General features: G+C 42.2%; 1 protein-coding gene across 2 annotated transcripts in view; it reads left to right on the forward strand.

The window, feature by feature from the left end:
* The first annotated feature begins 894 nt into the window (after positions 1 to 894).
* NEDD1 (NEDD1 gamma-tubulin ring complex targeting factor) overlaps positions 895 to 21,003 on the forward strand; it is a 56,738-nt gene continuing 36,629 nt past the window's right edge. Inside the window, exons 1-5 of one of the 2 annotated variants that reach the window (XM_044991113.1) lie at positions 895 to 1,017; positions 3,141 to 3,289; positions 5,942 to 6,036; positions 9,257 to 9,373; positions 11,350 to 11,490. In XM_044991113.1, coding sequence (XP_044847048.1) covers positions 3,157 to 3,289; positions 5,942 to 6,036; positions 9,257 to 9,373; positions 11,350 to 11,490 — 486 coding nt within the window. In that variant the 5' untranslated portion in view covers positions 895 to 1,017; positions 3,141 to 3,156. Of the gene's footprint in view, positions 1,018 to 1,108; positions 1,263 to 3,140; positions 3,290 to 5,941; positions 6,037 to 9,256; positions 9,374 to 11,349; positions 11,491 to 21,003 lie in introns of those variants that run through there. The other variant, XM_044991118.1, reaches the window with a different exon arrangement.

A 21,003-nucleotide genomic window follows, 5' to 3' on the forward strand; every position in this document is an offset into this window, starting at 1 on the left:
TCTTAATCAATGATTGAGATAATGGCATAGAGAGTACACTTACAAAGTTTGTGAATGATAACCTAGGAAGAAGTACTGTGGAAAGGGATCAAGCTGAATATGAGCATAACACTGCTGCAAAAAAACAGACCATCACTCTGTGATGTCTGCTCTACTCTGCGCTGATTAGGCCTCAGATGGAGTATTGTGTCCAGTTCTGGGCACTGCATTTCAGGAAAGATGTGGACAAATTGGAGAAAGTCCAGAGAAGAGAAAAAAAAATGTATGGTCTAGAAAACATGACCTATGAGTATGAGGGAAGATTGAAACATAACAGTTTTCAAGTATGTAAAAATCAAGCAGCATCTTTTTACAAAAGCTGTTTCCTACAATCTATACCAGGGGTAGGCAACCTGTGGTTTTCAGTGGCACTCACACTGCCCGGGGCCTGGCCACCGGTCCGGGGGTTCTGCATTTTAATTTAGCTTTAAATGAAGCTTCTTAAACATTTTGAAACCTTATATACAACAATAGTTTAGTTATATATTATAGACTTATAGAAAGAGACCTTCTAAAAACATTAAATTGTATTACTGGCACACGAGACCTTAAATTCGAGTGAATAAATGAAGACTCGGCACAGCACTGCTGAAAGGTTACCGACCCCTGATCTATACGTATCAATAACTGCTACAGGGAGTTACACTTTTCTACCAGTAGCAATTTCACATATATCAAAGTGCAAGAAACTGCTACCTGTAGGCACTTGCACGTATCACTAACTGCTACCGGTAGCACGTTACCACGCGGAGCAGTTTACTACACCGCATCCCGCCAGGCGCCGCCCCGCTGCCGGAGCGCTAAGGGGAGGCGAACGCGCTCTACCCCTTTTGCCCTCTCTGGGCCGCCGTACACGGAGCCGGCGGGGGGAGGGGGCTCGCGGTGGCTGTTGGGACGGGCTGTTAAGTTGCAAGAGGCGCGGAAACTCCGCTGTCGCCGCCCCGCGCCTGGGGAAAAGGGGCGGGCGGGCGCCAGCCGGTAAGTGCCTCGCGGGGCCCGCTGCCGCTAGCAACGCTCATTGGCTGGAACCATGAGTCGGACCCTGAAGAGGACTCCGAGTCGGGGTGCTGCAGCCAATCGGAGAGGGCCGCGGGGCGGGGTCTGAGCGCTGTCGGGCCAGGCGCCTGTTACCTGGGCAGCGGCTCCCTCCCGCTGAGCCGGGCGAGCCGGCTCCCCCGGCCAGTCCCCTCTGCGGTCCGCACCGGCCATCGGTTCGCCGGCAGGTGAAAGCCCCAGGGGGTGGGGAGGGGCACGAACGAAGTTCCCGGCAGCCCCGGGGCCGCCCCATGTGGAGCCGGGGGGGAGCTGCCGCCTTGTTTAACCCTGAAACCCCCAACCCCTCCCCCGCCCCCTCCCCGGTCGCAGAGCGGCGCGCGGCGCGGTCCGGGTGCCCTCGCCCGGGGCGTGCTAGAAACCAGCCCGGGGGGGCAGAGTCTTGCACTCAGGGGGAGTCGCTGAAATGTCACGGCGGGGGGAGTTTGCAGCCATTGAAAACTGGCACCGTTCAGCATTAACCCGGGTTAACTTTCTGTAAAGCTGGTGAAAGGCCGGAGCCAACTGGGTTGAGATTTAGGCCTGATCTACAGCTAAAAATTATATCAACCTACTTACATCGCTGAGGCTGTGAAAAATGTCAGACCTAACTCCTGATAGACTAAGCTAGGTTAATGGAAGAATTCTTCCATGGACTTAGCTACTGCTGCGCTGAGGGAGAAATCCTTCCCTGGGATGTAGGAAGCGTCTACACCACTATGGTGCTACAGCAGCTGTGGTGCTTTAGCATTGACCTACCCTTAGATTGTGAGAGTTTGGTTCTGGTGTTCCAGGTGGGTGCATCTCTAGTAGACATTAGAAGAGGAACTTGATCTAATCGGTAAAACTCAACAGGGAATATTGCCATGGCAGGGATAACTGAAGGAAAATGCACGCTAGTATTGTTCCATTTACAACCAAAAGCATTGAGATCTCTGTTGGCTAACAGGAGTAATAACTTGCTTTTATAGCATCTTCCATCTAGAAATACCAAATAGCAGTTTGCACGCTTAACAGATATACACAATTTCCAGGATTAAGAAGACCACCACTCTCCCTTTCTTATGAGGAAGCGCAGCCCCCTATTGGGTGAAATCCAGCAGCTGTTAAACAATACACAGCAACACTCCATTACACATATACAAGTTTAGGCTAATTAGGGGGAAAGGATATGAAACTCAGTTAAAAGTACAGGGAAAATTTTAGGTAGGCAGAGTATGTCTGTTGCCAATTTGTTGTGCCATAGACTCTTAAATGAATACAAGTGTCATAGGCCTTGAGTCTTATGTCTAACTTTTTTTTTTTCATATTTTGCATGTGTGGATTTTCTTACTTTAACTTGATTCAAATTATTTTATCAGTTTGTTTAGGCACAACAACCAAAGATCATATGGAAATATTTCTGTAAAAAAATCAAAAAAGAAAATGCTATTGCATAAGTTGCTGAAAAGGAAACTGATTATAAACAAAAGTGAAACCAAGTAGTCTGTTTTTATTGGGGAAGTTGAATGTAGTACAAACCAAACAGCATTGGTAGTGACAGTAAATTAGAAACTTCAAATTCTTTTGAATGATCTGTGTCATTAAAACCACAGATTAAGATTTTCCCCCATCCCTTTATATGATTTGGGATGGGGGAGGCACTGGAGTGCTTACAGTTCAAACTTCCAATCCTTGCTGGAACAACTAATTTATTTTAGCCTGAATAGCTCCATCTGCTGTTTCTCAAAACAGGTCTCTGAAAATACTCATGGTTCAGAATGAAGCTGTTATGAACTCAAAGAATTAAGCATTTAAAAGAGGGTGGGTGTGTGGCAGGCAATGGGGGGTGGTGGTGGCAGCAATTTACCATCTGTAGTGCTTCAACCTGAACAGTTATGAGTTATCAGCCAGTCAGATTTAATATCATAGGCTACAAATTCCATCTCTTTGACTGTTTGTATAATGTCAACTTGATGCTTTAATTTTTCATTTTATCAAGGAAATCTTCTAAGTAATAGTGAATGGAATCCTTCCCTTTAATTTACAAGGTGAACTGGAGCTGACTTCCCCCCCCATGCTTTTTTTAGGTCTATAGGTGCAGCCATGCAGGAAAGCATCCGTTTTGCTTCATCAGGAGATGATATTAAAATATGGGACTCCTCATCTATAACAGTGGTGGAACAGTTCAACCCACATACTTCGCATTCAGTCAATTCACTATGTTGGGGCAATAATAATATCCTTTACTGTGTCTGTATTTCTGCAAAACTCGATTGAACTTCTGGATTAAAGTATATGTAAATATCAGTTTTCATTTAGTCTTGATTTGAAGAACTGCTTTTTTAGTTTTAGGCAAAGGTTTTGTACACTGATGAAGAAAATATTTAGAGTTGAGTAATAAAATATGAGATTACATGGGAGACTAAGCTGTTTAAATCAGTGATACTCAGACTGAGGCCTGCGAGCCACAAATGGCTCTTTAATGTGTATCCTGTGGCTCTTTGCAGCACATGATATTAAAACAGTGTGATTTTAATTATTAACCAATCAGGATACTTTTATTATGTTGACCAATTATAGTTGATAAAATAATACTTGGTCAGTCATTTTGCTGTGAGAATAATATATACACATTTAATAAAAACAAAATATTTCCCCTGTCATACTGTTTAAATATAAATATACAGTACTATAGTAAATGAAACAATGAATTCACACTACTGTGGCTCCTTTGGGTCCTGAACCCCTGAGGTTTGAACTGTGCATGAGAGAGAGATGAGGCAAAGGTTACAGTAACAAAGATGTGGATGAGGATTTTAGTAGTGGAGATTGAGGAAAAGACTGACTAAAATAGTGCAAATACTAACCCAGAGCTCTGAAGGGATATAGTCAACTTGAATTCTAGACAGTTTAAAACAAAACTAAAGTATTTTAAAAGCGGCAAAGAGTTCTGTGGCACCTTATAGACTAACAAATGTATTGGTGCATGAGCTTTCATGGGTGAATACCTGCTTCGTCGGCTCCAATACGTTCGTTAGTCTACAAGGTGCCACAGAACTCTTTGCTGCTTTTACAGATCTAGACTAACACGGCTACCCCTCTGATACTAAAGTATTTTAGTTACTACACTTGCCTCTGAATCCCTTTTCCAATCTTTGTGGGATTTTACAACCAGGTTTTCCTAATTTTTTAAAAATAATATTTTTGTTCTTTGTTTCTGTGTGAAAAGTAGATATAAACAAAAAGGGAAATTGTGGGAAATCATGGAACTACTTGTGTGCAACTGCTATCAAATACACAGTGCAAACTGGAAAAAATATTTAAGTTGTCTCTTAATCAAAGGTGGTGTTTGTGACAATAATACATGGCAAAAATCATACTTCTGTGTGCAAGTTTAAGCTGAGTTAACTCGGTGTCAGAACTAGGGAATTACTTGTCCCCCTTCTTCCCCCACCCCCAATGCCATATGTGTGCGCTTTTTCAGATGGCAGAGGGCTGCTTCACTATTTTAAGAGGAGAGGTTTAATTTTCTTGGGTTACAAATCCAGCTAATTAGATTTGTATTTGTTTATTTCAGTTACTAATCCTCATATCCACTGCCCTGGAGATGGCTATAAGAGGGACGTGTGTCTTAGAAGGGATAGTTATTCTGGTTATTTCAAGTTTGGGGAGTGGGGCACTCTGCACTCCTTGGGCTGGGGTGGATGTTATACTTCTCCCATTTACACCCACCTTGATCCTGTGTATTTTATCCCTCTATTATCTTCTCTGCAAACACTCTGTGAGAGGAGAGCATAGTGGTGAATGCCATCTTATATATCTGTTTTATGTCAAAGGCTGTTCTTACTATTTTGTATGCCTGAGCTGTTAAAAAGAGTTTTGTTATGCTACAGCTAGTGAAGATAATCTTTGCATCTTTGTTATTTGCTCCAGACTATATTTTGTCCTTAAGCTACTTTGGGTGACAAAAGACTTCTTGGCATTGTGGTCATGATAACTGCAACAGTTGCTAATGTACTCTGGTGTTAGTTAAGCCCCCCAAAGGGCTCTATTCTGAATTTTCTCTTCATTCAAAAGGTTTAGGTAAAGCTTATATCATATTATAATTAACTGTGGGATAACGATAAATCTCCCTTTCACAGTACTTGTACTGTAATCTGATTCTGCTTATTATGAATGCAACAGATACCTAAAATACTCATTTTCATAATTCTAAACACAAAATAACTTATTAGAAGTATTGCATGGTTTCCCTATCCAGAAGGAGACCACTGGAAACTAAACCACGGTAACCAGTGTGCTGTTCCTAGAATATAGCACAGAATTGGATTAATGATTGTCATGAATAGGGGTTTTCTCTAGATTTCTAGGCTTACTAACGGTAACAAACATTGCTTGGAATTTTGTTTAATGGTAGCTAGAGTTGTGATGAAGGCTAAAAGAAGTGAGGGGGGAAATGTAGGGATAGATGGGAGAGAAATATTGATGGGTAGGCAGCCTAGCAGGGTGGAGCTTTAACCAATAAAAATAATCCAAATACCCTTCTCCCCCTCCCCCCCCAAATTTGCCTTGTTTTTTTTTTTTGTTAGGGTTGGGAGGCAATGGCATCACATAGGAGAATCTACTTCAGGAAAAGGCAAACTGTTTACATAACAGCTGCTTAATGAAATTCCCTAAAAGAGAATCAAGAGCAAGAAACCTCACTCCATATCTTTTTATTTCCCCCCCTCAAAGAGCAATGTTTCAAAGCAGCTATGTCATTTCAAGGTATAGTACTTTAAGCCAATCTATTGAACAGGTACAATAATGGGTAGTACCTACACTTGCTTGCCAGCAGCTGTACAAAGTTTCATGATCTATATTCTATGGTCCTTAACTCCCAATTCAGATAATTTCCTGGTCACTGCGTCTACCATCGGTGATAAAATAGTTGTTTCAAGCTGTAAGGGTAAACCTGTTCCACTTTTTGAACTAGCTGAAGGGGTAAGTATAACTTGTGGCTTTGTTTTCTCTCTCTCGTATTTGCTTTATGTCTGCTCTGCTCACTTTTTACAACTTTATTTAGATACCACTTATAATTAAGTACTGTTAAGGTTATTACACACAATGCCAAGTATCAGAAAATTGAGAAACGTATATAGTGTTTTGCTTGTTACCACTTTATTAACTTGAGTTCAGTGGGAGAAGACAATGTATCGTTGGGTTACATTAGGCCAGTAACTGCTACCTAGTTGCAGGAGCAGAAAATGAGGCTTAAACTTTGTTCTTAAATTTTTGCTGGGTTGTCATGACTATAGGCTCTTTTAAGTAAGTGTGTGTGTGTGTGTGTAATCGATTTTTGTAACAAGGGTTAGGTCCCATCCCATATACATTATAAAACTTACTATGCCGGAGAGAGGGACCCACTTATAGAGTAATACTCTGACATGGCTGCTTGAGTAAACTGTGTTGGAGTGCTAACTTGTTATAATTGGGTTCTGCACTACTGTAGCTCTTGTAATCATAGGACTGGAAGGGACCTCGAGAGGTCCCTGACAGGTGCTCTTAAAAACCTCCGGTGATGAAGATTCCACAATTACCCTAGGAAATTTATTCCAGTGTTTAACTACCTGGATGGGAAGTTTTTCCTAATGTCCAACTTAAACCGCCCTTGCTGCAATTGAAGACAGTTACAATCCTCACAGGTTAAAGAGAACAATTTTTTCCTGTCGTCCTTGTAACAACCTTTTACATACTTGAAAACTGTTATCATATTCTCCCCCCCCCTCAGTTTTCTCTTCTCCAGACTAAACAAATCCAAGTTTTTCAATCTTTCCTCATTGGTCATGTTTTCTAGACCTTTAATAATTTTTGTTGATCTCCTCTGGACTTCCTCCAATTCGTCCACATCTTTCCTGAAACGTTGCACCCAGAATTGGACACAGTATTCCAGTTGAGGCCTTATTAGTATGGAGTAGAGCGGAAGAATTCTGGTATCTTGATTACAACACTCCTGCTAATACATCCCAGAATGATTTTGCTTTTTTTGCAACAGTATTATACTGTTGACTCATTTTTAGCTTGTGATCCACTATGACCCCCACATCCCTTTCTGCAGTACTCCTTCCTAGGCAGTCATTTCCCATTTTGTATGTGTGCAACTGGTTGTTCCTTCCTAAGTGGAACACTTTGCATTTGTCCTTATTGAATTTCATCCTGTTTACTTCAGACTATTTCTCCAGTTTGTCCAGATCATTTGGAATTTTAATCCTATCCTCCAAAGCACTTGCAACCCCTCCCAGCTTGGTATTGTCCACAAACTTTATAAGTGTCCTCTCTAGGCTATTATCTAAATCATTGATGGATCACTGATCGCTGCGGGACCCCACTCAATATGCCCTTCCAGCTTGACTGTGAACCACTGATAACTACTCTCTGGGAATGGGTTTTTCACCCAGTTATTCACTCACCTTATAGTAGCTTCATCTAGATCAGAGGCAACCAAGGTCCATGGGCCACATCTGGCCCACGGGACTGTCCTGTCCAGCCCCCGAGCTACTGATCTGGGAGTCTAGCCCCCGGCCCCTCCTCCGCAGCCTCAGCGCCCCCCGCCGCCAGCGCAGTGCTCTTGGCAGCGGAGCAGCGAGCTCCTGGGGCAGCACCACTGCAGAGCCAGGACCTGACCCAGTGCTGTGTGCTGCACGGCGCAGCTGCCTGTCCTGGTGCAGCCACACCACTAGCCACTGGCGCTCTAGGCAGCGCGGTATGGGGGCAGGGAGCGGGGGGGGGGAGGGGATTGATTAGAGGGTAGGGGAGTTTGGGGGATGGTCAGAGGCCAGGGATGTGGATAGGAGTTGGGGCGGTCAGAGGGTGGGGAACAGGGGGGTTGAATGGGAGCAGGGGTCCTGGGGGGGGCAGTCAGAAAGGAGAGGGGGGTTGGATGGGGTGGTAGGGGGCAGCTAGAGGTGGGGTGTCTGTAGACAGTCAGGCAGAAGGGGTGGTTGGATGGGGCAGGGGTCTTAGGGAGGCAGTCAGGAAGGAGAGGAGGGGTTGGATGGGTCGGTGGGGGGCAGTTAGGGGCAGGGTGGTCAGGGAGGAGGGGTGGTTGGATGAGGAGGGGTGTCCGGGGATGGGGGGACAGAGCAGGGGGGGCTGTCAAGGAATGGGGGGGTTGGATGGAGTAGGAGTCCCGGGGGGGCTGTCAGGAGGCAAGAAGTGGGGTGGGGGGGCAGATAGGGGGTAGGGGCTGGGCCATGCTTGGCTGTTTGGAGACGTACAGCCTACCCTAACTGGCCTTCCATACAATTTCACAAACCCGATGTGGCCCTCAGGCCAAAAAGTTTGCCCGCCCTGATCTAGATTGTATTTTCCTAGTTTGTTTATGAGATGGTCATACGAGCCAGCATCAAAAGCCTTACTAAATCCTGATGGAAACTAAAATAATGGTACAGAAGTGTATAAAGGCTGGGCTCTTACTTATTTGGGGGAATACTGGTGAAATAACAGTGAAAATGTCTGGTTTTTAGACATCCAAATACAGTATAGCTATTTTTAACTCCTTGATGCCAATGATTAGAATGAGTCTGATGGAAAATAAATGGACTCTTCTTAGTGTTCCCAGACACAAGAACTTCAAAGTGAATTTTTAATAATAATAATAATACATTTTTGTCTTCAGTGTAGGTGTGTCATTAAGATTGCCCCCCCCCCCGAATTCAGTGCTGCAGTGATTATTTTTAAAAAGAAGCATTTTGTGGAATTGGAAGGCTTGCTACTATAATATTCTCTGTAATGTTTAAAGAATATGAACTTGGAGACCTATCTAGCTTTGCAATGTCTTTTAAAGGAATTTGTTTTTGAAATTCTTATCCCATTTGGGCACAGTAGCTATTGTGTGAGATGAGAGATGTATGGTATCACCTTCTGGGAGCTATACTGCGTAGGGAAAATGCATATTGAAAAATAAAGGAAACCAAGGTGGAGGCAACATAAATGGGAAGGGGGAAAAGGTGGCGTGAGAGGTTTGAGTCCATATGATAGGTTTAATATTTGTTAATTAACATACATAAGTATAAGTAATCACATATAATTAATCATTGGGTGCACCAATAGTTTCATTGAAGTCAGTGGGACCGCTTGTATTGGTAAAGATTAAGCCCTTGAGTATTTGTATGATATATAGTCTGCAATAATAAACATTTCTTATGCCTATTTTCTTTACCAGGCAAAACAGACATGTGTGAGCTTAAATTCCAGTTCTATGCATATTGTCAGTGGAGGCCTTGATAACACTGTTAAAATCTGGGATTTAAAGTCTAGAAGACTTCATCGATGCCTTAAGGTAACTATTTTTTCTTTTGGCTCTGATAGTTAACAGGGGGGAAAAAAAGTAGATCCCATATTTTCTAGCTGTTGTTGACCATCTTGAATGTATACTTTCTAGCTAGCAAACAAGATACAATTTACCACTCTGATCCTGCGAAGACTCTCGCATGCTTAATTTCATGCTCTATAAGCAGCTCTGTTGAAATCAGGGACGCTACTCATAGGGCCTAAAGTTAAGCACATATGTAAGTCTCTGCAAGATCAAGCTCGGAATAACAAACTTTTTGTGATTTCAAAATGTTTTAAGTGGGATTTTCATATTGGAAGAAACTGGCAAGTAGCCAAGTCCTAAAACAAATCATTTCAAGAACTGCACTTTCTATTATTCCTGCCTTATTACAGCCTTGACCCTACAAATACAGAAGGACATACATAACTTCTGATATGTGCTTAACTTTAAGCATGTATGGAAGTGTCAGGTTTGGCATCTTAATGAGAAAAGGTGTGTGTTAAAGCGAGGTCATTTTTTTAAAATTTCCGTTACCAGTCCATTTTGGATTCTCAATCCTACAGTGAAGCCATAATGCAAAAAAACCCTGTGATAGTCTCATTTATTTCCATGACCTCTTATGAAGCTGCAGTAGTACAAACTCCATAATTAAGGATGTAACCTGCTTGTTTGTTTTTACCAAACTTGCCTTCCCTTTTCCTACCCTCTCCACTGTCCCAAAAAAAAAAAAAGTCAGGTTAATCAACTAAGATGTTTTGTCATTGTGAATGTTTGAAAATGAGTTTTTATTTTGTGGAATTAAAGAAAAGCCACTGCTCAAAAAAACCTCATTCTACCAACTTCAAATTTGTTTTATTTATCTATACTTTTGTTTGCAACTAGAGCCTCGGTGCAGTGGAGCTTGACAAGGAAAAAGGCTGTATGGCTGGCTGCTGAAGTCACTTGCTGAGGGCTTTATAATATCTGTAGAGTGTAAAGTCCGCACTTTTCTTTAAAACCTTTGAGTCTTGGGGCTAGTCTCCATGCATCATAAAGTCTGTCCAGGCAGACAAATCTTAAATCTGTGAACATAATTTTTGAAGTAACTTTGGCTTGGGTCTTGCAGATGGGAAGCCAAGATAAAAGACACAACCTATGTTGTAATCTTAAATTCTGGAAAGGGGGGGGTTCCCCCACATTAGGAATATTAATAGCTTTTTATTATCAGCTATAAAATTAAATTCAGACATATGGTATTAAGATTGTCATGGTTTTTCTTAATTAAAATCAGGGAAAATTTTGCCAGATTTTCAAATCATAGTTAAGGTTCTGCTGCATCCTTAACTTTAATCCCATATCAGTGCCAGTCATCCATCTACCAAGCCCTTTAAAATGTACCGCTATAGCTGTGAACCTCAGCTATGATTTTTTTCCTGACTTTCAGACTTTTATATCTGCAGTATTGTAAAAAGTTTTTCTTTCCAGGTAATGGATACATGTTTCAAACTTATACTTTTTGGGCTGGGAATATGTTACCTGGACATTTTAGTTTAATGTACAAAGACAGGATGATGCCTTCACTACCAAAGAGAGAGCTGTTGAGCAAATATGTTCAATAACAGAAAAGCTACTGAAGGGGGAAATCTGGTAAAAGTAGACTGCTCTTAATATAACTCTGTTAAACTGGCAGTTGTCACTGAAAGATTTTACTTTGATATTTGTGTCCTAGAGATCTTTACATTATATAATTAACATACTATTGATACTCTAGTGAAGAACGTGTTGGGTTTTATAAAAGAACCTTCTGAAAAATCTAATCAGGTGTCGGGTAAATCAATGTCCAAGTTAAACCTGAAATAATTTTGCAAAAAGTCACCTTTGTTACAGAAGAGGCGAAACAAAAGCCTGAAGCTTGTGTTTCTATAATAGCATGGAAAAAAGTTTTGTCTTCTGCTAGAACATTCATCAGCACTCTGTTTTAGTTTTGTTTCTTTCTCTTTCAGGATCATAAAGATGAAGTAACTTGTGTAACATTTAATTGGAATGATTGCTACATTGCTTCTGGATCTATGAGTGGTGAAATTATTCTACATAATGTTACTACCAATTTATCCAGCACTCCCTTTGGTCATGGTAGCAGTCAGGTACAGTATATGTATAGTGAAGTAGTAACTGTCTTGGGTTCGGTGTTTAATCTTAGTGTAAAATATTCAATAAATCTATCGTAAAATGGTGAACTTTTGTTCTGTAAAGTTTTAGGTTTGTAAGTCATAAATATGAATTTAAAAATGTGTTAAGAACTCTTGTTGCTTATTAATCAGCATAGCCTCTAGTAGTAGTAGTAATATTTTAAAAGATTAAATTACTAACCTACTATTTCCTTTCTGGAAATTTATAAATGTATTGACAGGGATGAGAATGGAGGCTTTTAGCTCTATTCCAGTTCGCAGTGGAAGGCAGTAGAATATGAAGAGTCAAAACGGGACAAGTTTGAAGTACATTTCTACTCAATGATTGTTTTTTTTTTGTTTGTTTGTTTTTAAACCCAAAGTTATTTTGGGTTTCTGTATTGGCTTCAGTACCTCCAGATTAAATTTGCTCAATTTGTAAGACATGTAGAGAAAACATCAGCCAGATGGGGCAGAATATAACTCTGTATTTTGAATTTAGCTAACATTCTGATACTCAAGTCCGAATAGAATTTCATTCAATCTGCATAGCTCTTCAAAAGGAGTAAAAATAAAATCTGTTTCTTATGTGAGTAGATAGGACTGGATACACACAGAGTGAAGTTCATCCCTGTGCAAAGAGCCAGTGCAAAGCCTATACACCACTTAAAGAACCCAGCTGTAGATTCTCCTTTCTGCAGGCTTGCAGAAATTGGGAAAACTGGGAGATTTCCTTGGGGAAATCCCCCTCTTTTAAGTTTCTCCTGTGGGAAAAATAACCAGCAGAATGCCCCTTCGCCACCCGCAATGTAGCCTTTGGTATAGCGATGAATTAGGCACATAGCCAGAAATTGGAAGGAGTAGTTGTGGAGAGGCAGGAGTCGTAGCTGGAGCACATCCCGAGAATAAAGATAGAGTCTACTTAGGGCAGTAATTTTCAAACTGTGGGTCGTGACCCAGTACTGGGTCGCGGATTGGAAGGCACTGGGTTGCGGTGGCTGAAAGTCCCATTGGCGGTGCTGCCCAGATAAGGCAGGCTAGTTCCTGTTTTTTGACACCGTGCTGTGCCCTGGAAGTGGCCAGCAGCAGGTCCAGCTCCTAGGCGGGGAGGGCCTGGGACTCTGCGCGGTGCTCCCACCCTGAGCACTGGCACCGCACTCCTATTGGCCAGGAACTGCCAATGGGAGCTGGGAGGGTCTGTACCTGCGGGTGAGAGCCACGCAGAGCTGCTTGCACGCCTCCACCTAGGTGCCAGACCTGCTGCTGGCCGCTTCTGGGCGCAGCATGCTCCACAGTCCCAGGACAAGCAGGAAGTCTGGCTTATCACCCTTGCAGTACCACTGAACAGGAGTCACCTGAGGTAACCCATGCCCCAATCACCTGCCTGAGCCCCCTCCCAAACCCGGAGCCCCTTCCTGCACCCCGAACTCCTCATCCCCAACCCCAGCCCAGATCCCTGACCCCCAACCACACCCTGGACCACTCATTTCCTGCCCCACCCCGCAGCCCTCACCCCTGTATTCGGACCCTCTGCCTCAGCCCTGAGCCTCTCCCACACCCCAAACCCCTCATCTCCAGCTCCGTTGGGTCACAGGCATTAACAATTTTCTTTAATTGGGTTGCCAGAAAAAAAGTTTGAAAACCACTGGCCTGGGAGATGGGCAAAGTTGGCACTTCTGCCAAGCTGCCCTATTCATGACCATTTGCTGACTCCCAGTGTGTCCGCAGCACCAGTGAAGTGGTGGCATGGCTGCTTTCAGCTGTTGTAGCTGGCCTTTCACCTCCCTTTTGTGCTGGCGTAGAGCTGGAAGTGGTCCTCTTGTCTAACAGTGAACTTGTATCACTTAATGAAGATCTAGTAAGATTTTTCATGGGGAAAAAGAGTTGTTTTTTTTAATAAACATTGGGGTGAAGGAAACTACATTAAAATCATTAAAAAAAAGTTCAGTTTCTAGTGTTATAGTTTCTTCAATGCATCATTGTCATCTACCATTTATATGTATGCAGAATTGTCCTTAATACTCAGTTTGCTTTTTAAAAAAGCAATCCATTTATAAAGCTAGTAAATTTGTCATATTTGCACTGTCTAGATGGCTCATCTTGGGGATTATCTTTGGCGGTTATTTATGGACAGTGTGTGGTCATTAAGACTATAACAGTTAAAACAACAGGAAATGTGGATTTGAGAACCAGCGACAAGGAGCTGAAAAACTTTCAGCTGGGTTACACTGTTCAAGTGGTGTTTTCAGTAGGTGCCAAATTGATACGCCTCTATTGTAGCGGCTATTTATTCAGGTATATTTTAACTTTTCACTGAAGAGAGATCAGATTGCTTTTCCGGTGCTTGAGGATGATTAGCAATAATACAGTGAATATCCATTTTCTTGATAGAGATGAAATCAAGAGGTCAGACAACTAGACAGGAAGATGGCTAAAGATATTGTAGGTGTTACATGAAGGTAATTGCATACATATAGCTAGTCCTCTTTCTCACTAAGGGGCTTATAATATTTTCTAATGAGGTACTGTGATGGGTACTTGATTGCTGTGTTTTTGTGTCAAAATGGAATTGTTTGGGAATTATGTAACATGGTAGCTATTTAGATTTCCAGTTTATCTGCATATAGTGCATCTTTTAAAATTGTTTTGCACCTATACCGATACAGTTTTATTTTTGGTTTGGATTTTAATTGGAATTTGTAGAAAATTGCAGGATTATACAGTTATATTAGTATCTAAACATATAGTGCTGTTACAGAGCTTAAAAAAAGACAGTGCCTACTCCAAGAATTTGTAGTCTAAAGGTCTAATTCTGTAAGGGTGAAGTTTCCAGGGCAAACAATGTATTGTACCTCTTGATTCTGGCACAGGTTCTTTGGCTTAGCTAAGGAGGGGCGATGCTTTTTCAGGTGGAAAAACTGCAGAAAGTTAAGAATATTTGTTGTGAAGCTGAGGCCGGACTAACTTTATAAAAGTGTCAAGTATCAGAGGGGTAGCCGTGTTTGCTGCTTTTACAGATCCAGACTAAGAATCCTGTGGCACCTTATAGACTAACAGACGTTTTAGAGCATGAGCTTTCGTGGGTGAATACCCACTTCGTCGGATGCAAGTAGTGGAAATTTCCAGGGGCAGGTGTGTGTGTGTGTGTGTGTGTGTGTGTGTGTGTGTGTGTGTGTGTGTATATATGCAAGCAAGAAGCAAGCTAGAGATAACAAGGTTAGTTCAGTCAGGGAGGATGAGGCCCTATTCTAGCAGTTGAGGTGTGAAAACCAAGGGAGGAGAAACTGGTTCTATAGTTGGCAAGTCATTCACAGTCTTTGTTTAATCCTGAGCTGATGGTGTCAAATTTGCAGATGAACTGAAGCTCAGCAGTTTCTCTCTGAAGTCTGGTCCTGAAGCTTTTTTGCTGCAGGATGGCCACCTTAAGATGTGCTATTGTGTGGCCAGGGAGGTTGAAGTGTTCTCCTACAGGTTTTTGTATATTGCCATTCCTAATATCTGATTTTGTGTCCATTTATCCTTTTCCTTAGAGACTGTCCAGTTTGGCCAATGTACATAGCAGAGGGGCATTGCTGCCATATGATGGCGTATATTACATTGGTGGACGTGTAGGTGAATGAACCGGTGATGGTGTGGCTGATCTGGTTAGGTCCTGTGATGGTGTTGCTGGTGTAGATATGTGGGCAGAGTTGGCATCGAGGTTTGTTGCGTGGATTGGTTCCTGAGCTAGAGTTACTATGGTGCGGTGTGCAGTTACTGGTGAGAATATGCTTCAGGTTGGCAGGTTGTCTGTGGGCGAGGACTGGCCTGCCACCCAAGGCCTGTGAAAGTGTGGGATCATTGTCCAGGATGGGTTGTAGATCCCTGATGATGCGCTGGAGGGGTTTTAGCTGGGGACTGTATGTGATGGCCAGTGGAGTCCTGTTGGTTTCTTTCTTGGGTTTGTCTTGCAGTAGGAGGCTTCTGGGTACATGTCTGGCTCTGTTGATCTGTTTCCTTATTTCTTCGTGCGGGTACTGTAGTTTTGAGAATGCTTGGTGGAGATTTTGTAGGTGTTGGTCTCTGTCTGAGGGGTTAGAGCAGATGTGGTTATACCTCAGTGCTTGGCTGTAGACAATGGATCGTGTGGTGTGCCCGGGATGGAAGCTGGAGGCATGAAGGTAGGCATAGCGGTCGGTAGGTTTTCGGTATAGGGTGGTGGTAATGTGACCATCACTTATTTGCACTGTGGTGTCTAGGAAGTGGACCTCCCGTGTAGATTGGTCCAGGCTGAGGTTGACGGTGGGGTGGAAGCTGTTGAAATCGTTGTGGAATTTTTCCAGAGTCTCGTTCCCATGGGTGCAGATGATGAAGATGTCGTCAATGTAGCGTAGGTAGAGAAGGGGCGTGAGTGGACGAGAGCTGAGGAAGCGTTTTTCCAGGTCGGCCATAAAAATATTGGCATATTGTGGGGCCATGCGGGTGCCCATAGCGGTGCCACTGATCTGGAGATATATATTGTCATCAAATTTGAAATAGTTGTGTGTGAGGATAAAGGCACAGAGCTCAGCAACCAGTTGTGCTGTGGCATCATCAGGGATACTGTTCCTGACAGGTTGTATTCCATCAGTGTGTGGGATGTTTGTGTAGAGAGCCTCTACATCCATGGTGGCTAGGATGGTGTTTTTTGGAAGGTCACCAATGCATTGTAGTTTCCTCAGGAAATCAGTGGTGTCACGGAGATAGCTGGGAGTGCTGGTGGCATAGGGTCTGAGTAGAGTCCACATATCCAGACAGTCCTTCAGTGAGAGTGCCAATGCCTGAGATGATGGGGCGTCCAGGATTTCCGGGTTTGTGGATCTTGGGTAGTAGATAGAATAACCCTGGTCGGGGCTCTAAGGGTATGTTGATTTCTTCCGGTGTTAGTGTAGGGAGTGTCCTGAGTAGATGGTGCAGTTTCTTAGTGTATTCATCAGTGGGATCTGAGGGAAGTGGCCTGTAGAATTTGGTATTGGAGAGTTGTCTGGCGGCCTCCTTTTGGTAGTCAGACCTGTTCATGATGACAACAGCACTTCCTTTATCATGGACACAAATCAGATATTAAGAATGGCAATATACAAAAACCTGTAGGAGAACACTTCAACCTCCCTGGCCACACAATAGCAGATCTTAAGGTGGCCATCCTGCAGCAAAAAAACTTCAGGACCAGACTTCAGAGAGAAACTGCTGAGCTTCAGTTCATCTGCAAATTTGACACCATCAGCTCAGGATTAAACAAACACTGTGAATGGCTTGCCAACTACAGAACCAGTTTCTCCTCTCTTGGTTTTCACACCTCAACTGCTAGAATAGGGCCTCATCCTCCCTGACTGAACTAATCTTGTTATCTCTAGCTTGCTTCTTGCTTGCATATATATATATACCTGCCCCTGGAAATTTCCACTACTTGCATCCGACGAAGTGGGTATTCACCCACGAAAGCTCATGCTCTAAAACGTCTGTTAGTCTATAAGGTGCCACAGGATTCTTTGCTGCTTTATAAAAGTGGCTTGTCTTCACCTGATTCAGCAAAATGGAATGTAATCTCTTGATCAGTTAATATCTGAAACTGTATAGGCTCTACGTTTAGTAGCATAGCCCATGGTCATAGTGCTTTCAGTGATATGAAAAAATTGTATTTCACCTAAGAAGAATTGTCCTGTTAATTGTGACCGTAAATTCACATCTATGTGCATTATTAGAATTAAGTTCTTGCACTGAGCTGTATGTAGACCATGTAATCCTAGAGTCTTCAATTGCTTTTTTTAGATTTTATTAACGCTACTAGATTTTATTTGTTTGCTGTGTGAGAATGTATTGAAGTCTGTTTCAAAAGAAAACATTTGTTCAAATCTTGAATGCCTAGCACTGTTCTCCCAGCAACAGGGTTAGTTTAGCTGTTTGAGCAGCTGGTGATCTGTGAAGATATGTGATGGCTTCTGTTCTTTTCATACAGTGAAACGATAATCATGAGCGCCACAGACACTAACTTTATCTACCTTATTTGTCCCCTTTATGAGGCTGTCCATTGGGATATGGAAGAGATTAGCCTTATGCAGTTACACAATGTCAGTGAATAAATTAATCAATGAGGCTAGAATGGTTTTGGCTTTGGGATATTTTTTCTCCCCTAACTATTGTTTGCATTTTTTATTTTACTTTTTTGCCTTTGGTATGTTTTCTTCCAACATTGACTAATTCTACCAAGAGGTGAGGTTTTTGTTTTGTTTTTAATCTGTATACTAAACTCTTGCATTACGGTTAAGGTGGGTTGTTTGTTTTTGGTAGTGGATTATGAGCCAGCATTTTTCTAACATGCAAAGAGTCCAGAGATAAAATGTGTTTGGGCTTGAATGACCCTCTCTTCCAATCAGAGCTGGGGCATAATGGTGTGGGGAAGGTTGTGCTGTGACAACCCGTATTGCATTGTTTTTTGTGACTCAATAAAGGACTTCATTTTCCATTTCTACCAGTCTAGTGCCTTGCACTAGTAATACGTTTCTGCAAGCCCTCCATGTACAGAGCTCCCTAAAGTCGGTGGGAATTGCGTCCACCCAGATACTAAAATCTACTTCATACTTCACTTTTTAAGTGTTCTATGCATGCTAACTGCATACATGTTTTTTCCAAGGGGGCTGCTGGGTGCTCAGCACTCTTGAAATCATTACACTTCTGAATAAGCGCCTAAACTGGGCACTCTGGCCCCAGTTCAGCAAGTTGCTTAAACGCTTGCCTAACTTGACTTAATGTTAGGCACATGGTTATTATTTATAAGTGTCTTCATAGATTTTTAAGGCTAGATGGAACCATTAAGACTAGTGTCACTTCCTGTATAAAAAAGTCCACAGAATTTCACCAGGTGATTTCTGCATGGAAGCCCATAACTTGTTGTTGAGCTCAAGTATATCTTTTAGAAAGATGTTTAAAGTCTTCAAGTGATGGAGAATCTACTACATCCTTAGCTGAACTCTAATTACCCTGTTTATTAAAAATTTGTGCCTTGTTTCTAGACTGAATTTGTCTATCTTCAACCTCCAGCCATTGGATCTTACGTTTTTGTCTGCTACATTAAAGAAGTTTTACTATCAGGGCTGAATTGGGTCAGTAGTTTTTTTTTTAAGTCTTGGCAGTAGAACTTTATACTTGCCATCACTTGCTACCTTAGGGCTTGGCAAGTGAAGTTCATTGCTGATAAATACAAAGTAATGCACATTGGAGAGAAAAATGAAACTATTCACATAACTGACGAGTTTATATTAATTGTATCAACTGAGGAAGGGGACTTGAACATCACTGTAGACAGCTTACTGAAGGACCGCAGCTCAATGTACATCTGCACCCTCCAAAAAAATAACAATAATAATAATAATTAGGCAAGATGCTAGTATGTATAAGGAATGGGATGGAGAATGTTGTTTTATATAAATCTGTGGTGCAGCCTCACCTGGAATACTATGTGCAGTATTGGGCACCCTATCTTAAAAACAAGATTGTAGAGTTAGTAAGGGTTCTGATAAGGGGTTACAAATAATCACCGGGTATGGAAAAACTCTCTTGTGAAGAGAGACTGAAAAGATTGAAATTTTGTATCTTAGAAAGGAAATGAATAAGAGGGGATATGATAAAGGCATATAAAATAACTGGTATAGAGAAAGGTAGGTTGGGAGTATCGATTCTTCCTTGTCTCATAACATGAAAACAAGGGATATTCAATGTAACAAATTTAAAACCAATAAAATAAATTAATGTTTTTTTTTCCACACAGTACATAACTAAAATTAATGTGAAACTCATTGACACAGAAATATTGCTGCTAAAATCCTAGGAAGATTCTAAAAAAGATTGAATGTTTTATATGGATAGCAAAAATATCAAAAGTTACAATAATTAATGATAAATGACGAGTATTAGGGAGAGAAGATCTAGTGCTTCAGAGGGTTTAGGCCAGTGGTTTTCAACCCATAGGTCATTTGCAGCCCAATCAGCACACAGCTGCGGCCCATGTGCCATCCTCAGAGCCATACAGGTAGTACATCTATTGTGTGAATGCAGCCCATGTAATACAGAGAGATCTGCATATATGGCTCACAATGGAAAACAGATACTGGTTTAGGCTAATTTCAGTTATTGGAGATTAGGAGGTGAGCTAAAAAGGGGGTCAGGTTGTTCCACATCTTTTCTGCTGTGGGGTGTCTTGAACCTTCCTCAGAAGAATTTGGTGCTGAGCACTGTTGGAGACAGGACACCAGATTAGATGATCTGCAGCTCTGATCCAGTATGGCAATTCCTGTGTTCCGATACACTAAATCTAATGGCCTGTATAGCTTCCAATTCATTTAAAATAAAAAACAAGCGCCATTCTTTCTGCAGACATGCCTGTTTTGATAAGGTTCTTAAATTCCAATTGTATGTCGTCACTGCAGAGAGTCCTGGACAACAGCTCTGCAAACTGTTCAATATCTGAAAGACTTTTCTTGTAATAAAGCTATAATGGAATGCCAAAACTTGAAATGTAAGGGGTTTCTAGTGTTACTTTTATTGGCCCTTTCTCATTCCAAGATACAGTGTTGAATTTAATCTTTGTCGTGTTAGAAATTATAAGTAAAGTGTTGATAGCTAGGATGCATCATATGTGGTGCAGGCTCTACCACCTTAATTAAGATTATGTCATGATTAAGACCTCTCTTCAGTTGCTTAAACTTTGCCAGACTGTAACTGTTAGGGTGAAATTTTCCATGTCAGGTGTCTGCCACGAGCTGAATACTTTTGGAAAGTTTCAGATAAAATTGTTCAGCTGTTTCAGAGAATGATTAGGAGAAAATACACTGCTTTGCCCATGCTTGAAACTAAAAATCTCTTGAGCAGGGGTGTGCACAGGAATAAAAATTTGCCTGCTTTTGGAGAGGCACTTTCTGTGCCCCCCAGGGCCAGAGGAGCTGGCTCTGCCCCCTTCTCCTGTGGTCTCAGGGCTGGTTGGTGGAGCTCGCTCTTTCCTGGCAGGTGGAGCTGGATCTCCCTGCCCTGGAGGATTTCTGTGCCCCTGCTGATTGTGGGGGTGGGGAGGGCTTGCTCACTCTTGCACATGCCCCTGCTCCTGTGACTTCCTACTGTCTCATTGAAAATCTCTTGTACCTCAGTGCTTTGGAGCAGGAACTTGAACTTTGACTTGGTGGGGAGGTCACACTAGTGTCAGGGATGTGTCTTTTGCTGTTTGAAGGAAAACTTGTCCAGATTAGAGCTTCTGAAAAATATGAGCTCACGCATGCTTAGAGACTTGTTGGTATCTTTGGCCAATTTAACTGCTTAACTATGCCTGCATTAAATATGCTTGAGCCCAGGGCTGTAGGGGCTAAGCAGAACTTCCCTGTAATTGCTCCTCTTGGTTGCTGTGAGGCCAGGAGACAGAGCTGTCTATGCTTTCCCTACTAGTGCCTAAGCAGGCAGCTGCCTAACTCAGTAGCAGATGGGTGA

Source organism: Mauremys mutica, chromosome 1 (genome assembly GCF_020497125.1).
Source record: "Mauremys mutica isolate MM-2020 ecotype Southern chromosome 1, ASM2049712v1, whole genome shotgun sequence".
In the NCBI taxonomy this organism is placed as follows: domain Eukaryota; kingdom Metazoa; phylum Chordata; order Testudines; family Geoemydidae; genus Mauremys; species Mauremys mutica.